General features: G+C 47.2%; 2 protein-coding genes and 1 non-coding gene across 3 annotated transcripts; 2 read left to right on the forward strand and 1 right to left on the reverse strand.

Moving 5' to 3' along the window:
* Window positions 1-10119: 10119 nt before the first annotated feature.
* On the forward strand, window positions 10120-18138 carry Rpl7l1 (ribosomal protein L7-like 1). The gene is made up of 7 exons (NM_001399334.1): window positions 10120-10448; window positions 11154-11262; window positions 12102-12262; window positions 13027-13164; window positions 14302-14411; window positions 14548-14767; window positions 16706-18138. The coding sequence occupies exons 1-6, from the start codon at window positions 10408-10410 to the stop codon at window positions 14754-14756; spliced, it is 768 nt and encodes a 255-aa protein (NP_001386263.1). The 5' UTR covers window positions 10120-10407; the 3' UTR covers window positions 14757-14767; window positions 16706-18138.
* LOC120093043 (small nucleolar RNA SNORA19) lies at window positions 15493-15623 on the forward strand. Its single transcript, XR_005489584.1, has one exon. It is a non-coding gene; the product is annotated as a small nucleolar RNA SNORA19 (small nucleolar RNA).
* Window positions 18139-20009: 1871 nt separating the features above from the next.
* Window positions 20010-21144, reverse strand: C9h6orf226 (smilar to human chromosome 6 open reading frame 226). Its single transcript, XM_006244592.5, has one exon. It carries the CDS (start codon window positions 20760-20762, stop codon window positions 20436-20438), a length of 327 nt encoding a protein of 108 aa, XP_006244654.4. The 5' UTR covers window positions 20763-21144; the 3' UTR covers window positions 20010-20435.

A 21144-nucleotide genomic window follows, 5' to 3' on the forward strand; every position in this document is an offset into this window, starting at 1 on the left:
GATTTTTCCAAGTCTGGTTTGGATCTCTTGTTGAAGAAATCTAGACAAGTTTATAAAGTAGAATGTGTCTAGTAGGATTAAGAGAAGGAGAAGGGGGTTCAGAAGGACAGTATCCACTTCCACATTGGACTGTTGGTGATCCACTGGCCCCAGACATCAAGCCGTTTCTTTTTCTTTTTTTTTTTAAGATTTTATGTATTTTATGTATGTGAGTACACTGTTGCTGTCTAGAGACACACCAGAAGGGGGCATCAGATCCCATTACAGATGGTTGTGAGCCACCACGTGGTTGCTGGGATTTGAACTCAGTACCTAGGGAAGAGCAGCCCGTGCTCGTAACCACTGAGCCATCTCTCCAGCCCGTCAAGCTGTTTTTAATGGTTTTTCTGGAGATCCATCTTGAGTGTTGGATCTTAACTTTCACTATACCTGACTGGTTTGACACAGAAGCAAAAGCCACCTCTCCCTGCCATTAGTAAATCTTTGCTGATTTTGTAGCACTACAGCGGGCAGTGTGTCTCTTTGACCCTGGATGGTAAGAATGACCCACCAATTGGAGATCCAATGAACTTAAAGGAAAACAATGGTAAAAGCTAGGGAGGTAGTCAGTGCTGCCACTCCTGTGGCCATACCAGGGGTTATGCCCAGGACTTGGAGAAAGGGTATGACCTGAACTGCTGGTTTGTCACGCTTTGCTTCTATGGATCCCGTGAGAGGAAGCAGCAGCAAGGGTTTGTCACTGGATCATTTTTGGTTTGGAAAAAGGAGCACCGGGGCACAAGTCTCTGACTACCTAGTGAGTAGGCAGTGCTGTATGTAGTCACGAAGATAGCTGAGGCGTTGCAAATGTTTGGGTCTAGAGTTTGGGTGGTAGTACCGAGGTATTACTGCAGTTCGCGGAAGCCAGTGTGTCCACAAACCATGTTCCCGAGGAGTTAAAGAAGCCTGTGATACCAAAGAGAGATGTGGGACAGATAAGGGGGTGGTAGTGATATTTGACATAGAGCAATTAATGGGCATCAGGGTGAAGAGTGCAACAAGACAACGGGTGAGGCCACAAATGGTTGCAAAGTTGACCCAGGAGGGACACTCAACCAACATTCTGCAAAGTGCTCAGGGAGAGTGATATTCAGTAGCTGATACATGGAGGTTAAGGTTTGAACCCAGATGGTGTGACAGGATCGTAGATCAACATTGTCTAAGGGGTGATGTTAGAGAGGCAAGCGCCTTTGAAGAGCACTGGACCACTACTAACATGTCTATATATTCTATAGCAAAGTTTACCAATGACTCCTGTCTCCCATCTGGGATGTCAAGGGTCCTTAATTAGGGTATAAAAGATTCCCCATTCTTCATAAAAGGTAGGGTGCCTTGGTGGTTTGAATGGGCGTGGCCCCATAGACTTGTGGGTTTGAATGCGTGGCCAGAGGGAGTAGTCCTAGGTGTGGCCTCGTTGTTGGAGGAAGTGCGCCATTGTAGAAGCAGACTTTGAGGTCTCCTATTTTAAATCTAAGCCCGGTGACATAGTCTCCTTTTGCTGTCTGTGAATCAAGATGCAGAACTCTCAGCTCCTTTTCCAGCACCATGTCTGCCTGAACACTGCCATGTTTCCTGCCATGATGATAATGCACTGAACCTCTGAAACTGTAAGCCAGCCCCAAGTAAATGTTTTCTTTTATAGGCGTTGGTTTGGTCATGGTGTCTCCTCACAGCAATAAAACCCTAAGACAAATGCTTTACTGAATATGCATCATATCTCCTATGAGAGGAGTCTCCATATGTCTAGATGTTATAGGAAAAAGCATCTCCTTCCAGCAGTATGCTGGTGAGGAGCCTCAGTGCCCTGCTTGGGAAGGGGGTTCCTGAGTGCAAAGGTGTTTGGGAGTAGCCTGAGAGCAACTCAAAATGTGGGGATGTGGGGTACAAGCTGACAGGCTATGTTCTTTTGAGACAGCCTTCCAGAAAGCATGATATCTCTCTCTCTCTCTCTCTCTCTCTCTCTCTCTCTCTCTCTCTCTCTCTCTCCCCAGCTCTCTTGCAAATTCCAAGACCTCTCTAGAGAGCTCATCTCATGCAAACCAGAAGCCCAGTCTTTACTTACATATCAATTCAGTCCTTACCCCAGGTTCTCTTTTGATTACCGTCTAAATCAACGTTCCGTGCCCCCAGCCCCTTGATTCTTAGAGACAGCAAACACAATCTGTCTACCTTTGTAATCACAGACAATAAGCCAGGTGTGGGCCAGGACCTAAACTCATGTCCCAGGCTGACCTTGAACTCAGGAATCTGCCTGTCTTTGCAACCCTGGGATCGACTCTCCCTAACTCTTCTGTTCTTTTTTTTTTTTTTTTTTTAGGAGCTGGGGACCGAACCCAGGGCCTTGCGCTTGCTAGGCAAGCGCTCTACCACTGAGCTAAATCCCCAACCCCCAACTCTCCCTAACTCTTTATCTCCTTCCTTAGTATCTTTCTGACAGGCTGGCTCAGAGTGCAGCCGCCTCTGCTCCTTTACATCTGTGAAGCTCTTTACACAATTCATATTGTGTCCTTATATTTTGCATAGTTGAGAAATTATATGTTTTGAACTCCTGTTTTCAGAGTTCTTTCCCTCAGCCTTGAAGGCTGTCCTGAAGGTCTTGGTGTTTACGGTTTTGCAGAGACGTAGACACACCCTTGACTCTCGTTATTTCTAATTATCATGGAGTCATTAACCTGGTCGGGGAGAATATTTCCTGAAGGAGGAGCAACAAGCCTTACACACATGACCATTGACACACATGGTCCCGCACCCTGCTGGCTCTGTCCCAGGGGCAGGAACCATGCCATACTGTCCCTGCCTTGGCCAAGCCAGACCGCACCATGTGAGTGGTCTGGCCAAACCATGGAGTATAGGTTTCCTGAACCTTTCCAATCAATATAACAAAAGCCTAGGGGAGCAAGAAATCAGAAACATTTTTTATTACCTTAGATGACTCTTTTATACCCTTACAATTTGCATTTACCTTAAAACCCAGCTGTGACATTCTTAGACACTTCTTAGAGTTGCAAATCTTGCTTTAAGGGTTGTTGTTGCTGCTGCTGTTGTTGTTGTTGTTGTTTAATGTGCATTGGTGTTTGCCTGCATCTCTGTGTGTCGGGGCTACTGGCAATGGGAGCTGCCACGTGGGTGCTGGGATTTGAACCTGGGTCCTCTGGAAGAGCAGTCAGTGCTCTCAACTGCTGAGCCATCTCTCCACCCTGTTTGTTTTGTTGCTTGTTTTGAGACAGTCTCACTATGTCGTACTGGCTGTCCTGGAAAGCACTTAGTAGACCAGGCTGGCCTTGAACTACCTGCTTCTTTCTCCCAAGTGCTGGGATTAAAGGCATGGACCACTATGCCCAGCTTAGTTTTGCGTTCTCCATCTAACCATTCCCGAGAGAGCCGTCATGGCAAAGCAAGTTCCTTCGAATCCTTTTGTTCTCCTTTGTCTGTCTCAGTCAGGTCTTTACACAAACACAAAACCAATGAGCACAGAAAAGCTCACAGGTTCAAAGACCGGTCAGAAACAAAGTAAGCAGTTCACACATCCCCCTGAGCCTGACCCATTCTCATCTGACTCCCATGCTCGCTCCAAGACTTAGAGACACAGCCGACCCATCGGCACTCTCAAAACCTTCCAACAACCAGGACGGGGGGAGCACACATTTGCTTTTGCCCTGGGTGGGTGTGGAAGGATTTTGTAGTTAGATGAGGGAAGGATTATGCTCGGCTGGATGGGGATTGGGTGTCCTGTACTCCGGGATCCACCTGGAAAGCTGATGGGGACAGGGTGTGTCAGACTGTGTAACTTGGAGGAGAAGGAAAAGAATAATTGGTGATCCTACGCTCAAGCAGATTGGGGGAGCGAAGGAGATAAAGGCCCCCACTTTGACTAAGAGGTCCTGTCCCAATAAGAGGATATAATTAAGTGCTGGGGTTTGGTGAGGTTAATAAGGCTGTTCTCCACCAAACATCTGTCAGGACCAAGTAGATGACACCATTGCCTAGAAGGGGGGATCTGTGTTGCCCTGGTACTGTGATGACTACTCAGGGATCCTGAAAGGCCAAATCTTTTAAGTTCAGACTCCATTTTAGAGAACCTGACCTAAGTTTGAATTCAGGTAAACTAACAGGCTGGTACCTAGCATTAGTTTCCAAGTTAACCCCCAATAAAACCTCAGCCTAGCTCCAGTCTCTAGCCTAATCCTCAACAAAACCAGTATTTCTAGGTTATTCCCCCAACAAACCTGCACCCCCAGGTTACAACCTACCCCCTCCCTAAGGACCACCCATACAGAGAGGGAAGCAGAAATTAGGTTTATGATAGGACTCCCAGCACCAGCCAATTATGTTAAAGACCACAGTAGCTTTCCAATTAGATGCTTGCACACGTACTCCCTGCTTGCTGCTTACTATAAAGCCTCAGTCCATAGACATTCGGGGCTCTCCCGCCACCAAAACCATCCTGCATGATGGCAGTGTGTTGGGGGGAGGGATGAGCTAGGATAAAGACCCTGCTGTGGGTTGTATCAGATTGGCCCCTGTCTGGTTTTTGGGGGCCTCTCTCTAGATGTTTAAATTTGGCCATAATGTCAGGAGAAGTAGCTCTTTATGGGCAGGCTCACAGAGACAGACCAAGAGGCAAGGTGTCTGGACTTGCCTGTATGTGCTCTAACCTGGTCCCAGACTTGCCTGAGGTCGGTCCTCAAGGGAGAAGGTCACTGGATTGTCATCAAAAGTCATTGGAAGACTACGATCCTGGGGAAGAACCTTGTTGCTAAGAATCATAAACGTCTTGGAAAGTAAGGTTGTAAGATTGGTAATATATTTGTAATCTACTGTAATTCTTTTTTTTTTTTTTTTTGGTTCTTTTTTTCGGAGCTGGGGACTGAACCCAGGGCCTTGCGCTTCCTAGGTAAGTGCTCTACCACTGAGCTAAATCCCCAGCCCTCTACTGTAATTCTTTAATAAAGCGCAGAAGAACTATTGGTAGGTCACCGAGGGTGCAGAGGGTTCCTGGAAGAGAATGGGGGACAAGGGACACGAAGAAGGACGCCAAGACAAGAGTCTGATCAATGTGACAATTTTATTTTTTCCCAAGGCTGAATTTATACCATAACAGGGGTAACAGAGGGCAGGGGGAAGTGTGAAACATTTACACAGGCCAAGGACACAATATTCGTGCGGTCAGGCAACTGACTGGCGTTAACACGATGTTATAAAGGTCACGGGTTTGTCATATCTATTAGTCAGCAAGATGTTGGTTTTTCAGAAGGTTACAGGTCATCACATTGGGCATCTTGACATCAGATGTATTTCTCAGCAAGGTCAGAACTTTATCATATCATTATTCATCCTTTTTTTAAAAGATTTATTAATTTATTAAGTACACTGTAGCTGTCTTCAGACACACCAGAAAAGGGCATCGGAGCTCTTTACTGATGGTTGTGAGCCACCATGTGGTTGCTGGGATTTGAACTCAGGACCTTTGGAAGAGCAGTCAGTGCTCTTAACCGCTGAGCCATCTCTCCAGCCCCATCATTATTCATCTTAACCACCAGATTTGTATTAGTCTTCTGCAGCTGGCTGGGGATTTTCCATGAACCTAGTCATACTTAATTCTAACCATAATAATAACATCAATAATGGAGGGTTTCAAGGGCATCGCTCCCAACATTGGTATATATAGTAAGAGGACTGAGCCATGACAGGCAGCAAAATGACAGTTCAGGAGACTAGGCCTAGATCCTGTTTCCAAGAACTAGGCAAGTCAATAACTGGAAACATCCCTCACCCCCTCACCCCTAACCACCACCAACCCCCCTGCCTCAAGGCTTCAGGCACCCAACCAGGAACTGCCCTGTCATCGGTAGCTGTCCCACACCTGGCCTGAGGCAAGGGCAATGGGTCAGCAACAGTTTCCAGGCTTCCCCAGAAAGTTTCCAGTCCCAATCCCAAAAACCCCTTAAACCTCCCAGCAATGGTTCTGGAATGTTCCTAGATAGAGAACCAACCAATTAAGATAAAGGTCACCTACCCCTCCCTGAAATTCCCCTAATGAGCTTTAAATTGGGCCTGTGAGCTCACTTGAGCATCTCCATCTCGCTGAAGGTAGACCCCAGTATGCTGGGCTTCTATAGAATAAAATGTTCTTCCCCTTTGCATACTAATTGAGTTTAGTATCATTCTTTGGCAAATCATGGACCCTTGCAATGGGCCCTTTTCTCTTTGAGATTTTTCTTTTAATGAGTAGAGCATGTGTGTACACTGACTGTAAGACCCCAACCCTTGGGGTTGGGGATTTAGCTCAGTGGTAGAGCGCTTGCCTAACAAGCGCGAGGCCCTGGGTTCGGTCCCTAGCTCCGAAAAAATTTTAAAAAAAAGGACCCCAACCCTTGGTCAGTGGTACTTACTTTAAGACCCCACCCCCACCCCTTTGAGACACAAAGGCACAGATCTGTGCAAAAGCAAGAGGTTTATTTTCTAGTGCACCGAGGTCAATCCTCAATTAGTCCCTCGAGGGGGGTGACCTGAAGTTGACCCTGAACAGCTATTACAAGCAATTTTTATACTTCCTAGGGGTGCAAGTTACCTCAGCAAGGTTATGAAAGACCCTCAGATTGAGGAGACCTTCGCTCCAACCCTGAGGACACCCACCACCCCACAAACATGCAGGACTCAGTCTTGATGTAAAAACAAGAGGTTTACTTTGGGATACCAATGCATTGGGGCTGGACACGGTTCTCACGCTGGAGGGATGTGAAGAGCTTCAAACAGCAGAAATGTACAGCTTAAATATTCATTTAAGATTACACAGTTTCATTAGCTCAGCTATTTCAGTGCCAAGGATAACTGACAAGGCAGATGTTTCTCGTCCTGGAATTCGGGCAAGGCCGCAACCATATCAACGCAGCCATTTCAGTACCAAGGATGTTTGACTTGATATATGTTTTCCCATCCTGGGGTTCCCAGGACAAGGACCAAGGATATCTGACTTGGCAGATGTTTCTCTTCTGGAGTTCCCAGGACAAGGCTATAGCTATGTCAGTACCAAGGACATCTAACTTGATATAGGTTTTCCTGTCCTGGGGCACAATCTATAGTGGTCAGTCAGCTTCCCAGAGATGTTTCCTCTCTTGTAATTGCCCTGCAGTGAATACGATCTATACCATCTGTTCTTATGGTCGGGCAGCTTCCTAGAGAAGGGGTAGGAATGTGCTTTCTGTACTTTCTGGTCTACTGTCTAATGTCTAGGGGCTAAGCAAGGGCCACCTTAAAAGATTCTCATTTTTAAGAAATGGCTGCACTAATATCAAATGGGGATCTTTCAGTTACAGTTCAAACTTATTGGCTAAGCATATTGACCTTTAAATCTACTGGCTAGCAAGCATTAGTTGGTACATTCTGAGAATTTTCTACTCAAGAATGTTCCTGTGGGTGGAGAATGGAACTAGGCTCGACCTAAGGCAGGAAGTTGGAACTCAACCTAGCCTTGCCCGGAGTGGGGTGGGGGGTAAGGCTGGCGAAAGCCCCTAGAGGCCTTCAGACCAAGCCATTCACCTGGGTGACTTCCTCCAGACAGAGAACCATGGTTGGGTTAGACCAGGTAGGGGAAGGTAAAGGGGTTCCCACGGCAGAGTGGCATGGAGAAACAGGGATACTAAGGGTTGCAAGTGGGCTCAAAGTAGGTGCCTGAGGGTATTGATTTGGGTGACCCATTGCTGAGATAAGGAGACTGACAGCAAAGGCCAGATCAGAAAAGAAGGGATTGTGGGATGGGCAGAGAAGGGGAAGCTTGTTAGCATGATCAAAAATAATGGAGAAATCTCTGGTTTGAGTGTGATGGCTAGAAGAAGTTGCTTATGCCATGTGGTTGAGAAAGAGTCCTGACTCGGAATTTCCCACTGGGCCTTATCGAGGGTCCCTGAGTCCCCCTCCCTGCCCAGCCAATTAATGTAAAAGTCACCAGGATCACCAATCATTACATGCCTAATTGCTGTTGCTAGACTCTGCCCTCAAAATTTGCATACAAAGCTTATGAAAGAGAAGGGTCCCCTCTCCTCTCCTTTGGGTGCTGGACGACACCAGCATGCTGGAACAATAAACCTCTTGCTTTTGCATCAAACCTCATTCTCAAGTCTCATTTGGGGGTCTCCCGGCAGCTAAGGCTCACTTTGAGTCTTACACTAGAAGGAGCTGTTTCTTGGTTGGCTTTGCCCTTGGTTACTTTTAATCATGATGGGAGCAGCTCAGTGGTGGTGCACACCTTTAATCCCAGCATTTGGGAGGCAGAGGCAGGTGGACCTTGTGAGTTCGAGGCCAGCCTGATCTACAGAGTGAGTTCCAGGACAGCCAGGGATAGAGGGAGATAGCCTGCCTTCAAAACCAAAAAGCAAAATATAAACTGGAAAAGGTGGTAATGAGGTCACGAGACCAAATCCAACCTTTCCAACCCTAGCAAAGATGGCTGCCTCTGTCCCTACGTAGGAACATCAGCTAAGACAGTGACAAGCCACACGTTTCCTTTAAGATTACCTATATAGATTTTTTTTTTTTTACTCTCAACCTGGTTGTTACAACCCCTAACTCTTTTGTTTCAGGTTTTTAATTGTACCCAATATGCTTATAAATCTTGAGATACTGAAAGTTACACAATAATCTTACAAATATGAAGATGAGATTTATACTTGAACAAAAATTTTAGAGCATTAAGCTAAAATCAAAAGAATATGAGGTGATCCAGGAAGTGGTGACTCACACCTTTAATCTCAGTGTTCAGGAGGTAGAGGTAGGAGGACCTTTGAGTTTGAGACCAGATGGTGTGCAGAGAGAGTTCCAGGACAGACAAGACTACACAGAGAAACCCTGTCTCAAAAAAACAAAACAAAACAAAAAAAAACAAAAAACAAAAACAACAACAACCAAAAAAACCCCAAGAGAACCAGGGTTTGAAAGATGGCTCAGCAGTCAAGAGCACTGAATGCTCTTCCAGAGGTCCTGAGTTCAATTCCAGCAACCACATGGTGGCTCACAACCATCTGTAAAGGGATCTGATGCCCTCTTCTGGTGTATCTGAAGACAGCTACAGTGTTTTCATATATAAGTAAAGTAAATTAATTAAATCTTTAAAAATGAAAAAGTATGGGGCTGGGGATTTAGCTCAGTGGTAGAGCGCTTACCTAGGAAGCGCAAGGCCCTGGGTTCGGTCCCCAGCTCCGAAAAAAAGAACCAAAAAAAAAAAAAAGAAAAAGTATGAGATGAACAGCAAAATTCCCCACTGGGAATGGTATGCATGTTTTTGCCTGCATGTATGTCGGTGTGTCTGGTGCCCGAGGCAGAAGAGGTCATGAATCCCTTAGAATTGGAGTTACATATGGTTGGGAGCCACTATGTAGGTGCTGGGAACCAACCATGGGTCCTCTAATAGCTCAACCATCTCTCAAGCCTTTAATCCTCGTTGACATTCATCTGGTAATGAGCAGCTGGCGTTCTGAGTGGACTAGTTTCTTAATGTGTGTCAACATGACGCACCAATCCTCGGGTACTTAACAATTCCTTGCAGAGTCCCACTGTAGTGATGTGTAGAAGAGACACAGAGGAAATAGTCTCCTGCCCATAAGCCAAAGGTGTAGAAGGATAAAGGCGGTGGCGACTCCTTCAAGTGCTGTTAATGGCATTGTCCTAGGCTAGAGCATAAAAAGGCACTGTGCAAGAATGTGGCAACGTGAGTAAATTCTGCGATACTTAAACAAGTGAAATAGCTGAGATGAAAAATGAACCCTTTCTAGGCTCGACTGTTTACCCAACTTGTGCTAATACTTTGTAAATCTCAAAGCGCCTCCTAGCGGCTACTGGGAACGCCCATATATTAATTGTACTGATAAGGAAACCCGAGGTAAGAAATTCAAAGGCTCACAGAGTAGGAGACACATTTTTATTTCCCCAAATCCTCCACAAATAACCGCCACCCAAGTGTGAGCGCCAAGACGGTCCCTCGAGACTCCGGGGATTAAAAACATCACAGCAGCAAGGCTGTCCACTTCCGTAGAGCCCGTGCCGGAAGTGTGTCATCGGCGCTGTAGTGGAAGCTGCAGATGCATTGTGGGAAGCCTTTAACTCGTTGACAGGCGGCCGTGTTCGAGGCGCTACATTCCTAACCGAAAAAGGCTGGATCTAGACGGGTGTCAGACTCTAGAAAACCTAGAAGGAATGTGACGGAAACTCCTCCAGTTTTTGCTGGAATCAGGGCTAGCAAGACCATTTCTCAGAACCTCACAGCCGCTAAGGAATCTCAGGCCGCCTGAGTCCTCCAGCGTGAGCGAGAGTCCCGTCTCTATGATCAAGGAGACATAGAGGCGGGCCTCTCTACCCTGCCTGGTGAGACTGCGCATGAGCAGTAGCTGGAGCACTGGGAAGATGGCGGAGGAAGGGTGAGTGTGTTGGTCTTTGAATCTCTCTAGTGGGGCTTTGAGAATCCGATGCCATCCCTTCTGTTTGTACTTTGGTGCTACAAAAGGATACTGTGGGCTGTGGAAAGGAAAGAAAAAGGCTCCATATTACGCAATAAAGATGGGGACTGAAATACCGTAGGGCTCCTCGACGGTGGATAGGACATCTGGGGCGACTTTTGATGCAGCGAGGAAAGGAACTGAGGGGAGAGTGGCTGGAGAGTGCCAGAGTTTGGTTCGCTCAACTTGGCTACCATATGTTTTCACAGTTTCGTACACATAGTGTTATTTTGATCCTATCCCCTCCCCCTACCATCTCTTCCCCCCCCACCCCCTGTCTTCCACCAAGCTCTTTCTCCCCAAGTCTCCCTCCTACTTTCATGTGTCTCCCCCACCTCACCCTAGCTTGACTAACTACTCTCTTGGTGGATCTGTAACAGCCCCAACCCTTTGCGGGTTTTACTAGTGTTTCCTTGCCGCTAGTGACTGTGACAGGCTATAGTTGTTAAAGCTCTATGGACCAAAACGAACCCAGAGACCAAAGGTTTTTGGGGACAAGTAATACAGGTCCATGGTGAAGACTGATCAGAAACCATAGGTCCCAGGAAGACCAGGATCTCGACTTGGTTTGGAAAGCCCTGAATGTTGGTTTAGTAATTTTTGTTGATGTCAATTTTTCTTTATCAGGGAAAGAAAAAAGATCCCTTTGGTTCCAGAAAATCTCCTGAAAAAGAGGAAGGCTTATCAAGCGCTCAAAGCCACTCAGGCAAAGCAGGCTCTTTTGGCAAAGAGAGAGGTAAATCTGGGAGCAAGGGAAGAGGGATATTAGGATTTGAGGTGGATGGATTTTACTAGAGGATGTTTGTTGAACTAGATTTGTTAGCAGATCCCTCACTGGTTTCTCCCATATAGCAAAGATTTACCCTACATCTTTCTGTGAGCAAAATGCTAGAATGGCGTTTAAGGGAAAAGTGAAGACATTTTCTAAATTCATATTAAGTGGTAAAACACCAAATTTGGGAGAAAAAAGTTCTTGGTTTTTTTTGTTGTTGTTGTTGTTGTTTTTTTGGGTTTTTTTTTGTTTTTTTTTTTTTTTGTTTGCTTCTTAGACAGGGTCTGCATATACGGTTTGGAATACTAACAGATCAGTCTAATTCGACCTCTGCAATGCTGAGATTAAACTGCCAACTGAACTGTGGCAATTTCTGCATTCTGGAAGGTTGAGACAGGAGAATGGAGAGTTTGGCTGTACAGTGAGAACCCGTCTCAAACCAAAAGTATCTTAACAATTTTTAAAGTTTATTTAGAGTCTGTGTATGTGTGGATTCTGCACATAGTATATACAAGATTTTTGAATGAAAAGAGAAGAAAACCCTCTTGTATTTAATGATTCCTAATCTAGTGTTGGGTTTCATACACACTTGTTGTAAATGTTACCAGCATATAAACTTACAGCACAAAGTTTTCTTCATAACGTCTTAAGCTTTCTCAGTTCCACCTTGGCTTCCTCGTGTGTCCCTTATGTAGAGTTTTGCCCCCCTTTGCAGAACATGGGAGAGATGAGCTCTCTTTTTAATGGCTCCTGGGTTGATTGTGGAAGGCAAGAGATGGTGATATTTGTCTTCTCTACCTTAGAGAAAAGGGAAAGAATTCCGGTTTAGACGACTAGAATCTTTCGTGCATGATTCCTGGCGGCAGCAACGAGACAAGGTGCGTGTCCGGCGACTAGAAGTGAAGCCGCGCGCTTTGGAGGTCCCTGATAAACACTCCTTGGCCTTCGTTATACGCATGGAAAGGTACAGTACCAGTGTGTTTCAGGGTCCCGGGGGCAGATGAGCTTTTGGTTCAACTTTGATGTCTCTGTAGGGAGATAAAGCCTAACCTGTTACAGTAGATTGTGTAGGATTCAGAGTTAGGACCACAGGTGACATAAGTTCAGTGACGCAGACACTCAGGGCGAAGGTGGGGCTCTTACCCTTTCTAAAGTAGGAACCACAGCTTGACACAAGACAGGAAAGTAGGCCAGGTTTAACCCCAACACTGAAGCACAGAGAGAGGACAGACATGAAGAAGTTTAGTATCACTCATGGACATATGTCCTGTGAAGGTACAAGGTATGGTGCTGGGAAGCCGTGTCCACACTTAGCAGGCTTCATAGCTGTCCTCACTCAAATACAGCTGTGCACCTCTTGGTGTAAAACCTCTGTGTTTAAAACTCTGAGCTCTGCTCTCTTCAAGCTTCCCTGGTTCTGATGTCAGACTCAGATCTGCTGTGACTATGTTCCCTGCTTTTACTGCCTACCTACTGAAGCAATCTGGCTTCCTCGGGTAGACATACTTGACCATATAGCCTAGCATCCCCCCCAACCCCCCAGTCCATCAGGAACTGTATCCTGTAGCACCCAGGGATTGCTCCACAAAATGGGCCGAGGTCTGTTTCCAGCCTGCCTCCCACTGCTCTTGAGCTCTGAGGTGGATTCTATTTAGCAGTCTTGGTGTCAGAGCTGCTTGCAAGCAGACCAGCGTAGACTGAGCTCAGACGCCTGCCTGTTGGTTTCAGGATTCAAGGAGTGAGTTTATTGGTAAAGAGCACCATCATGAAACTTGGCCTGAAGAAGTTGTTCAGTGGCGTCTTTGTCAAGGTCACCCCTCAGAGTATGAGAATGCTGCGCACAGTGGAGCCTTATGTGACCTGGGGGTAAGTACCGTTTTCCCACGTGAATCACCTCGTTCTTTGAGTGTGTAAGACACACAGGGTATTGTCTTCCAAGGTTCATGCTGTGTGTTGGCCATTTTGCTGTGGCCAGTCACCAGAAATAAAGAGCCTTAGAACCTGGGAAGGTCAGTGATGCTGATAATGCCCCAAGTGTTTGGGACTTACTCGGCTGTCGGTTAAGAGAAGGTAAAATGGGGGCTGGGGATTTAGCTCAGTGGTAGAGCGCTTACCTAGGAAGCGCAAGGCCCTGGGTTCGGTCCCCAGCTCTGAAAAAAAGAACCAAAAAAAAAGAGAGAGAGAGAGAGAGAAGGTAAAATGAATGACACAGAGATTAGTGCTTGAAGCCACCGTGATAGTGATCGTCGCCAAGTGTGGTGGCTCACACCTACATCCCAGCACTTGGAGTCTGTGGCAGGGAGGTTGCTGTGGATCCCAGGCCAGCCTGAGCCATTCTGCTGCAAGATGTTCTCAAAGAAAGAAAAACACATTTTAGAACTGAGCATGGTGTCTTGGGCCTCCCATCCCTGTACACCAAAGGACAGACATGAAGAAGTTTAGTATCGCTCATGGACATATGTCCTGTGAAGGTACAAGGTATGGTGCTGGGAAGCCGTGTCCACACTTAGCAGGCTTCATAGCTGTCCTCACTCAAATACAGCTGTGTACCTCTTGGTGTAAAACCTCTGAGGCAGGAGGATTGCTGCAAGTTTGAGGCCAGCATAAGACCTGATCTCAAAAAATGCCTAAGTTTCTAATTATATTCTTTTTTTTTTTTTTTTTTTTTTTTTTTTTTGAAGCTGGGGACCGAACCCAGGGCCTTGCGCTTCCTAGGCAAGCGCTCTACCACTGAGCTAAATCCCCAACCCCTCTAATTATATTCTTAAGCCTGTGCTGGGCTTTTCAGTTGGCTCACTTCAGACTCCTGTATAGATAGCTCACGACCCTCCGGCCTCTGTCTCAGGTGCTGGAATTGCAGGCTTGAGCCACTGTGCTTTTCATTCTTCCTCTCAGTTGTCACTCAGTAGTCCACGCCCTGCCTGTGGGAGGTCCGGGTCGAGAGGCTGACACCTCTTCTCAGCTTGTTCTTAATGGCCAGTGTCTCTGTTGTGCCTTGTGTAGATTTCCAAATCTGAAGTCTGTCCGAGAACTCATCTTGAAGCGTGGACAAGCAAAGATTAACAATAAGACTGTCCCTCTGACCGACAACACAGTGATTGAGGAGCACTTGGGTGAGTGCTGCAGCATGGGGGTTTGGTGGCTGCTGGGATTTGGACCCAGGGTCTGTTCCTCACATTACAGGCCCAGCTTTTTTCCTGTGTACCGGCTAGTAGTGAACAAGGGGATCGATACCCTCTTGTTTTTCAGGGCAGTTTGGTGTCATTTGCCTGGAAGACCTCATCCATGAAATTGCCTTCCCTGGGAAGCATTTCCAGCAGATCTCTTCATTCTTGTGCCCTTTCCACCTCTCTGTGGCCCGTCATGCTACCAAGAATAGAGTGGGCTTCCTCAAGGAGATGGGCTCGCCTGGCTACCGGGGTGACCGCATCAACCAGCTCATCCGGCAGCTCAACTAGAGCAGGAGCAGGTGAGACCGGCGTGTGCCACAGTACAGCCAGTGCTCCTGTTGCCAAAGACTTTGAGAGGGGCTACGGACGGGGTGTGTGGGAGCGGAGGAACAGACTGCTCACAGTCAGTGCTGGGTCGGAGCTGTGGCCTTGCTCTACTCTAGACACCTTTTTCTTTGTTCCGTCTTCTCCTAAGATCCCCAGGTGGCTCTGTTCTCTGCTTGAGACTGACTGGATAGCTCATCTCTTGCAGATGATAAGGACAACTCTATTTTACATATCAGTCCAGATGTTGACTCCAGGTTTCCAGAGTCAGCACCCATAACCCCAGCTCCTTAATTTTCAGGAGACAGCAAATGGCTTTTTTTTTTTACTTTGCAAAAGAGTTCAGAGGTCTGCCCACCTCTGTTAAGCACATACAATAAGCCAGCTGGTGGGATCCCATCACCATCTCAACCACTGCTGGGCCCAACCTTGCTCTGTCTCCAGCTGACCCTGGACTTAGGAACCTGTCAGCTTTTGTCATCGTAAACAGTGGCAACAACAAAACCTTAGCTGGGTGGGGTCTGTGACCATCACTCCCTACATTTGTCCCCTTCTTTACTGTCTTTCTCACAAGTTGGCTTACAGTAGAGCTGCTTTTGTACCCTTAGGTTTGATAGGCCCCTCCTGTAATTCATACTGCATCTTTACTTCTTGAGAAATTATGTTTTTTTTAAAGATTTGTTATTTTATGGGTATACTACTGCACATTCATTGACCTGCTTTCCTTTGACTGTGGGAGCAGTGTTAATTCTTATGTGCTATACTAATAGTTGAAGGTTCATTAGCAGAGTAACTGCATATAGTAATTCTGCCAGTCCCCTTCAGACAAAAAGAAAGAGTATACTATATCCATCCTTAGACACACCAGAAGAGGGCACCAGATCTCATTACAGATGGTTGTGAGCCACCGTGTGGTTGCTGAGGATTGAACTCAGGACCTCTAGAAGAGCAGTCAATGCTCTTAACAGCTGAGCCATCTCTCCAGCCTTAAATTAACATGTATTTGAACCATGTATTTAGAGTCCTTATCCACAACCTTCAGGCTGTCCTGAAGATCAGGACTTTTTTTTTTTTTTTTTTTTTTTTTGGTTCTTTTTTTTCGGAGCTGGGGACCGAACCCAGGGCCTTGCGCTTCCTAGGCAAGCGCTCTACCACTGAGCTAAATCCCCAACTCCCGAGATCAGGACATTTTGCTGAGACATTAACCACACCTTCACCTCCCAGACTCACGCTGTCTCAGATTACCATGGAATCATTAATGTTAACTGAGAGGACGTTCCTGAAAAGTATAAATTATTATACAGACATTTATGCAAACAGGTCTTTCGCCAGTAGTGACCACCACACTTGTGGAAGCCCACACCTGCTGGCTCTGTCTCAAAGACGGGAGCCATGTCATTCTGTCCCCACCAAGGCCATGCCAGACCCAGCACTCTCCTTCATTGGTTCTGAGAATCTTTATTTGGGTAGTCTTCATGGCAAGAAGTCTTACTTAATGAGCCATCTTGTCAGCACCGTGTCTGACTTCTGGTGGGCTGTGCTGTCACCTAGAAGTCCCTGTGAGCTGGAGGTACAGTTGGCTAAGGATGCAAGCTCGTAGACCTAGTACTGCAAGGAGAGAGCTTGTGTGTGCTGGAATTTGAGAGTCCTTGGAAGACAGGAACACGCGTGTTGACCTGTTGGGACAGACCCTAATACAGCTCTGACTGCTAGGTCACAGGCTAGAAACCGTCTGTGTTGCTGTGGACATTTAGCCTCCAGTGGAGAAGAAATCAATCAGCTGATTTCAGAAAGACTGAAGAGCAGTTAGCTGGTTTGTTGAAGGGGTCAGCCTGGAGCAGTATACCGCTATTGTTGCTCTCAGTCCTAGACTGCCATTGGTTTGTCGACACAACTGTGTTTTCCTTCCTTAGGTTTTCCAAAAGCATGAATTGGAAATGCTTTTGTTTGTATAAAATTACCAAGTATCTTCAGAGAAGATTATTTTCTGCCTTCAAAAACTGAAGGAAAGGGCCAGGAGAACCACAGTAGGGTGTGCGAGCATCGAAGACATTTAGCAGGGACCAGTTCATGGAACAGGGCGATTGTTCTCCAGTTGGCTGCCCGTCTCTGAGATCCGCACAAGCTGTGGAGGAAAGAACTGCCCTGCCTTCCTTCCATCTCGGTGTTTAATGTTGGGTGAGCGACTAGCCCAAGTATCCCTCCCACGCCCTCCAAGACTCTTAAAGCAGTGGGGCAGACCAAGGGGCACACTTGAATCTGGATGAAGAGGGTCTTGGTTTTACTTTTTATTTTTGTCAGAGATGGTTGGTTTGTTCAATACAACGTCTTCCTGTGTGGCCCTGGCTAGCCTTAAACTCCACAGCAGCCCTGCCTCCGCCCCGCCCTGAAACCCACGCCCACCCCCAGCTGTTGGTGTATAAGCCTGGGGGCTTGTTCCTCAGGCAGAAAGGCAACAATGGTGGTGCTCAGTCTTATGTGAGGCCATGTTACAACCGCTTTGGGACCTCTGGGGCTTGCTGCCCTTGATCAGTGTAACAGCATTTGTACCCTGACCTGCAGTGACAGTCCTTTCCTGTAGCTCAGGATTTAGAAAAACACAAGCATAAATCCATACACTGTGCTTGGAACTCCACAACGGTGACACACACCCTCTTGGCACACGGAAGTCTTTTGTGAGGACAGCCTGTTTTTCTATGCACATTGGTCTGTGAAGTTAGTCTTGTTCTGTGCTACAGGAGGGGACTGAAGTTCAACCACTTGTTTTCAACTACGAAATAGTGTTTAGCTGGGCCTGATGGCACACACCTTTAGTCACAACACTTGAGAGGCAGAGGCAGGCAGATCTCCTGAGTTCAAGGCCAGGCAAGCCTGTTCTACAGAGTTCCAGGATACCCAGGGCTACACACAGAGAAAATATTAAAGACCAACAAAAACCAATGATATGAAAGACTATTGTTTTTAAACTTCCCATACCCAGGAAACGCCCCCTAAACTTCGCCCTTGGCTTAAGGATTCCCGTCTTGCCTTTCCTTAAAACCCACATGAGTCCACATTCCTAACACATGCTTCCCTTGGGCTTGCCTATAACCCTGACTTCATGGGGCCTTGGGATATCAGTGGTAACTGTTGTAGGGCATTGGGAAATGAGGTGACCAAAAATGCATTGCAGTCTTGGAGAAATGAGTCCTGGATCTTACTAAGTTGGGGAGCACTGCAGTGTTGGTGGTGCTTGTCTGCTGTGTAAGAGCCCCTGGATGAGCTGAGCCAAGTCTTCCATTTCTAGTTGCTCAGAGTTTAAAGCAAGGGTTTTTTCTATATAGTAAAAGATGATTTTTAAAATTTATTTTTGTGTGTGAGTATGTGCCATCAGTGTGGGTCCCAAAGTAGCCAGAAACTGTCCCCATGTCTTGGAGCTAGATATACTGACAAGTGAAGGTTCCTGTGGGGGCTGGGGCCAATTCTAGGCCTTCTGCAGAAGCAAGTCCTCTTAGCATGTGCCTTCGGGCCCCAAAGGTAAAGTGGTTTATTCTAAGCTTGGTGATGCCTGCCAGGCGGACCACAAATTCAAAGGTAGCTTGGGTTAAATAGACTGTCAAAAAAACAAGTGGTGTTGCCCCCTAACAATGAGTTGAAACCCCCAAAACAAGACGTTCTGCTGTCCATATTGCTGGTTATCAGCCAGATGTACTAGCTACTTAACTACATGGATAGGCATTCCCGCAGCTAGCATACTGCCTGCCATTTGGGTTTTATAGACTATGGAGAAACAGCCACTGAGCCTGTCTGAAAGACTACAGGGAAGCTTGGTGTGGTGTCAATGTGGAGGCAGACACAGATCCATGTAATAAAGGCCTATCAGACACTGCCCTCAAAATCAGACTTTAGGGGGCCCAAGGTCAGCTCTTGGTTAAAAGCTGTTCACCCAGCCCCAAAGCATCTGACAGGGTTTCACAAGTCTTCTGGGGTAGGGGAGTGGAAGGGCGACTCAGGTTAAGAGCACTGATGCTCCTTCAGAAATCCTGGGTTTAATTCCAAACAATTCTTTTCAGCCTTGGAGATGGCTCAGTGGGTAAGGCATCTGGCCAAACCAGAGCTTAACTGGGATGTCTGGTGCATGATGGGAGGTGAAAGCCTACAAGGGGCACCAATTCTCAGATTGCCTCTGCTCGCACTACCTGACTTAGCTGTTCCAACAATCAGGATTTAAAAGATTTATGTGTAGAAGTACACTGTAGCTGTCCTCAGACACCAGAAGAGGGCATCAGATCCCTCTTACAGCTGGTTGTGAGTTATGTGTTTTGCTGGGAATTTAACTGCAAAAGCAGTCAGTGCTCTTTTTTTTTTTTTTTTTTTTTAAGATTTATTTTATGTAAGTGCACTGTCTCTGTCTTCAGACACACCAGAAGAGGGCATCAGATCTCATTACAGATGGTTGTGAGCCACCATGTGGTTGCTGGGAATCAAACTCAGGACTTCTGGAAGAGCTCTTAACCTCTGAGCCATCTCTCCAGCCCCAGTGCTCTCTTTTTTTTTTTTTTTTTGGTTCTTTTTTTTCGGAGCTGGGGACCGAACCCAGGGCCTTGCGCTTCCTAGGCAAGCGTTCTACCACTGAGCTAAATCCCCAACCCCACTACTAGTTTTTTAATTGGTTATTTTATTTACATTTCAAGTGTTAACCCCTTTCCTGCGCGCACGCGCGCGCGCACACACACACACACACACACACACACACAGCCTCCTAGCTTATGCTCCAACGCCCTGCTCCCATGAGGGTGCTCACCCATCCTCTACACTGCCATTCCTCTACACTGGGGCATCGAGTCTTTACAGGACCAAGGGCTTCTCCCATTGATGCCCAACAAGGCCATCCTCTGCTACATATGCAGCTGGAGCCATGGGTTGCTCCGTGTGTACTCTGGTTGGTCGTTTAGTCCTTGGGAGCGCTGGGGTGTCTAGTTCGTTGGTATTGTTTTTATGGGGTTGCAAATCCCTTCAGCTCCTTCCGTCCTTTAACGACTCCACTGGAGACCCTGTTCTGTCCAATGGTTGCCTGTGAGCATTTGCCTCTGTATTTGTCAGACTCTATCAGGAGATGCAGTCAGTGCTCTTAACCACTGAGCCCTCAACTCCGCCCCCCACCCCACCCCCGCCTCCGTGATACAGGAGTTCTATGCATCATTCCGGGAAGTAACTTTTTCATCAAACCCAAACGACTGCAAAATTAGAAATGCTTTTTATTTTTTTCTTTTCTTTTTTTCGGAGCTGGGGACCGAACCCAGGGCCTTGTGCTTGCTAGGCAAGCACTCTACCACTGAGCTAAATCCCCAACGCTTTTTAGATATGTTTCACTTTATCAGTATTATTAGAATAAGCTGACCCAGGAGGTCGTGCTCTGTTACTGTGACTAGGAAAACTTGTTTCAATTACACAGATGGACTAGAACACAGTATAAAGTTGAAGTTCACCGTCCAAAACCAAGATTACTGGGCAACACTGAATCCCCCATGAATACTGGGTCTGCTTGAGACAGATCGTGGCAGATGCAGAAAGATGAGTAAAGGTGGCATGTGTCCAGACTCTCAAGTTCGTGTAGGATCCTGTCACGCCCTCCGGATCTCAGTTGCGGAAACACCTCGAGCCTCAGGAATCCCTTGGGCCTCCATCGAGTTGGTAGGCTGGGCTGCCCCGGGACGGCTCCTCGATGGTCGGAGGCTGCGTCCTCGAGTCTAGGGCGGCAGTGCAGGATGAGGCGGCCGAGCCCGCGTCTTCCCAGGGCTTGGACTTCCGTGGGAGCAGAGACACCGTGGGTTCACCGTGGGTCGCAGTGATGTGGCGTTTCTCCAGGCCTGGGAGCTCCTGGCCCTTCTGGACCAGATGCAGGAGCTCCGCCAGGGTCACCGAGGCAGGAGCCGGATCCGCAGACGAAAGTGCTCCGCTCCGGCTGCAGACTCCGCCAGGCACGTCCATGTCCTGCCACCAGCTCACCCCCGGAACCGGGCCACAAGCACTTCCGGGTGGCGTGGAAGCAACCACCTTAATGGAATGGGGAGGGGAGGCCTCACACCATATCAAGGAACCTAGCCCAGGGTAGACCCCCAGAACCCGAGCTATTTGTGCAGAAGCTGAAGCCTCCGTTAACCTCCAGGTCTCATTCTGCAACGTGAAATATATTTGGGGTGTGGGGGCAATGAACGAGCCAAAAGGTTTTGCACCCACTGAGACAAGTGTGAGGAGGCGAGGCTGTAAAAAAAGTACCTCCCTTCCGCACTTGCATGCGCACGCAGAATGTGCGCAAGACCGGGAGGGTCTTCTTTGTTTTTGAGATTAAGTTTGGCACTAAAGTCCAGAC

The sequence above is a fragment of the Rattus norvegicus genome, chromosome 9 (assembly GCF_036323735.1).
Source record: "Rattus norvegicus strain BN/NHsdMcwi chromosome 9, GRCr8, whole genome shotgun sequence".
In the NCBI taxonomy this organism is placed as follows: domain Eukaryota; kingdom Metazoa; phylum Chordata; class Mammalia; order Rodentia; family Muridae; genus Rattus; species Rattus norvegicus.

Excerpts from the sequence above, each read along its gene's own strand:
- Rpl7l1 (NM_001399334.1), top strand. The coding sequence starts at position 10,408 with ATGAGCAGTAGCTGGAGCACTGGGAAGATGGCGGAGGAAGG. Across the intron at positions 10,449-11,153 it reads GGGAAGATGGCGGAGGAAGG|GGAAAGAAAAAAGATCCCTT; the intron begins GTGAGTGTGTTG and ends TTTCTTTATCAG. Across the intron at positions 11,263-12,101 it reads CTCTTTTGGCAAAGAGAGAG|AGAAAAGGGAAAGAATTCCG; the intron begins GTAAATCTGGGA and ends TCTCTACCTTAG.
- C9h6orf226 (XM_006244592.5), bottom strand. The coding sequence starts at position 20,762 with ATGGACGTGCCTGGCGGAGTCTGCAGCCGGAGCGGAGCACTTTCGTCT.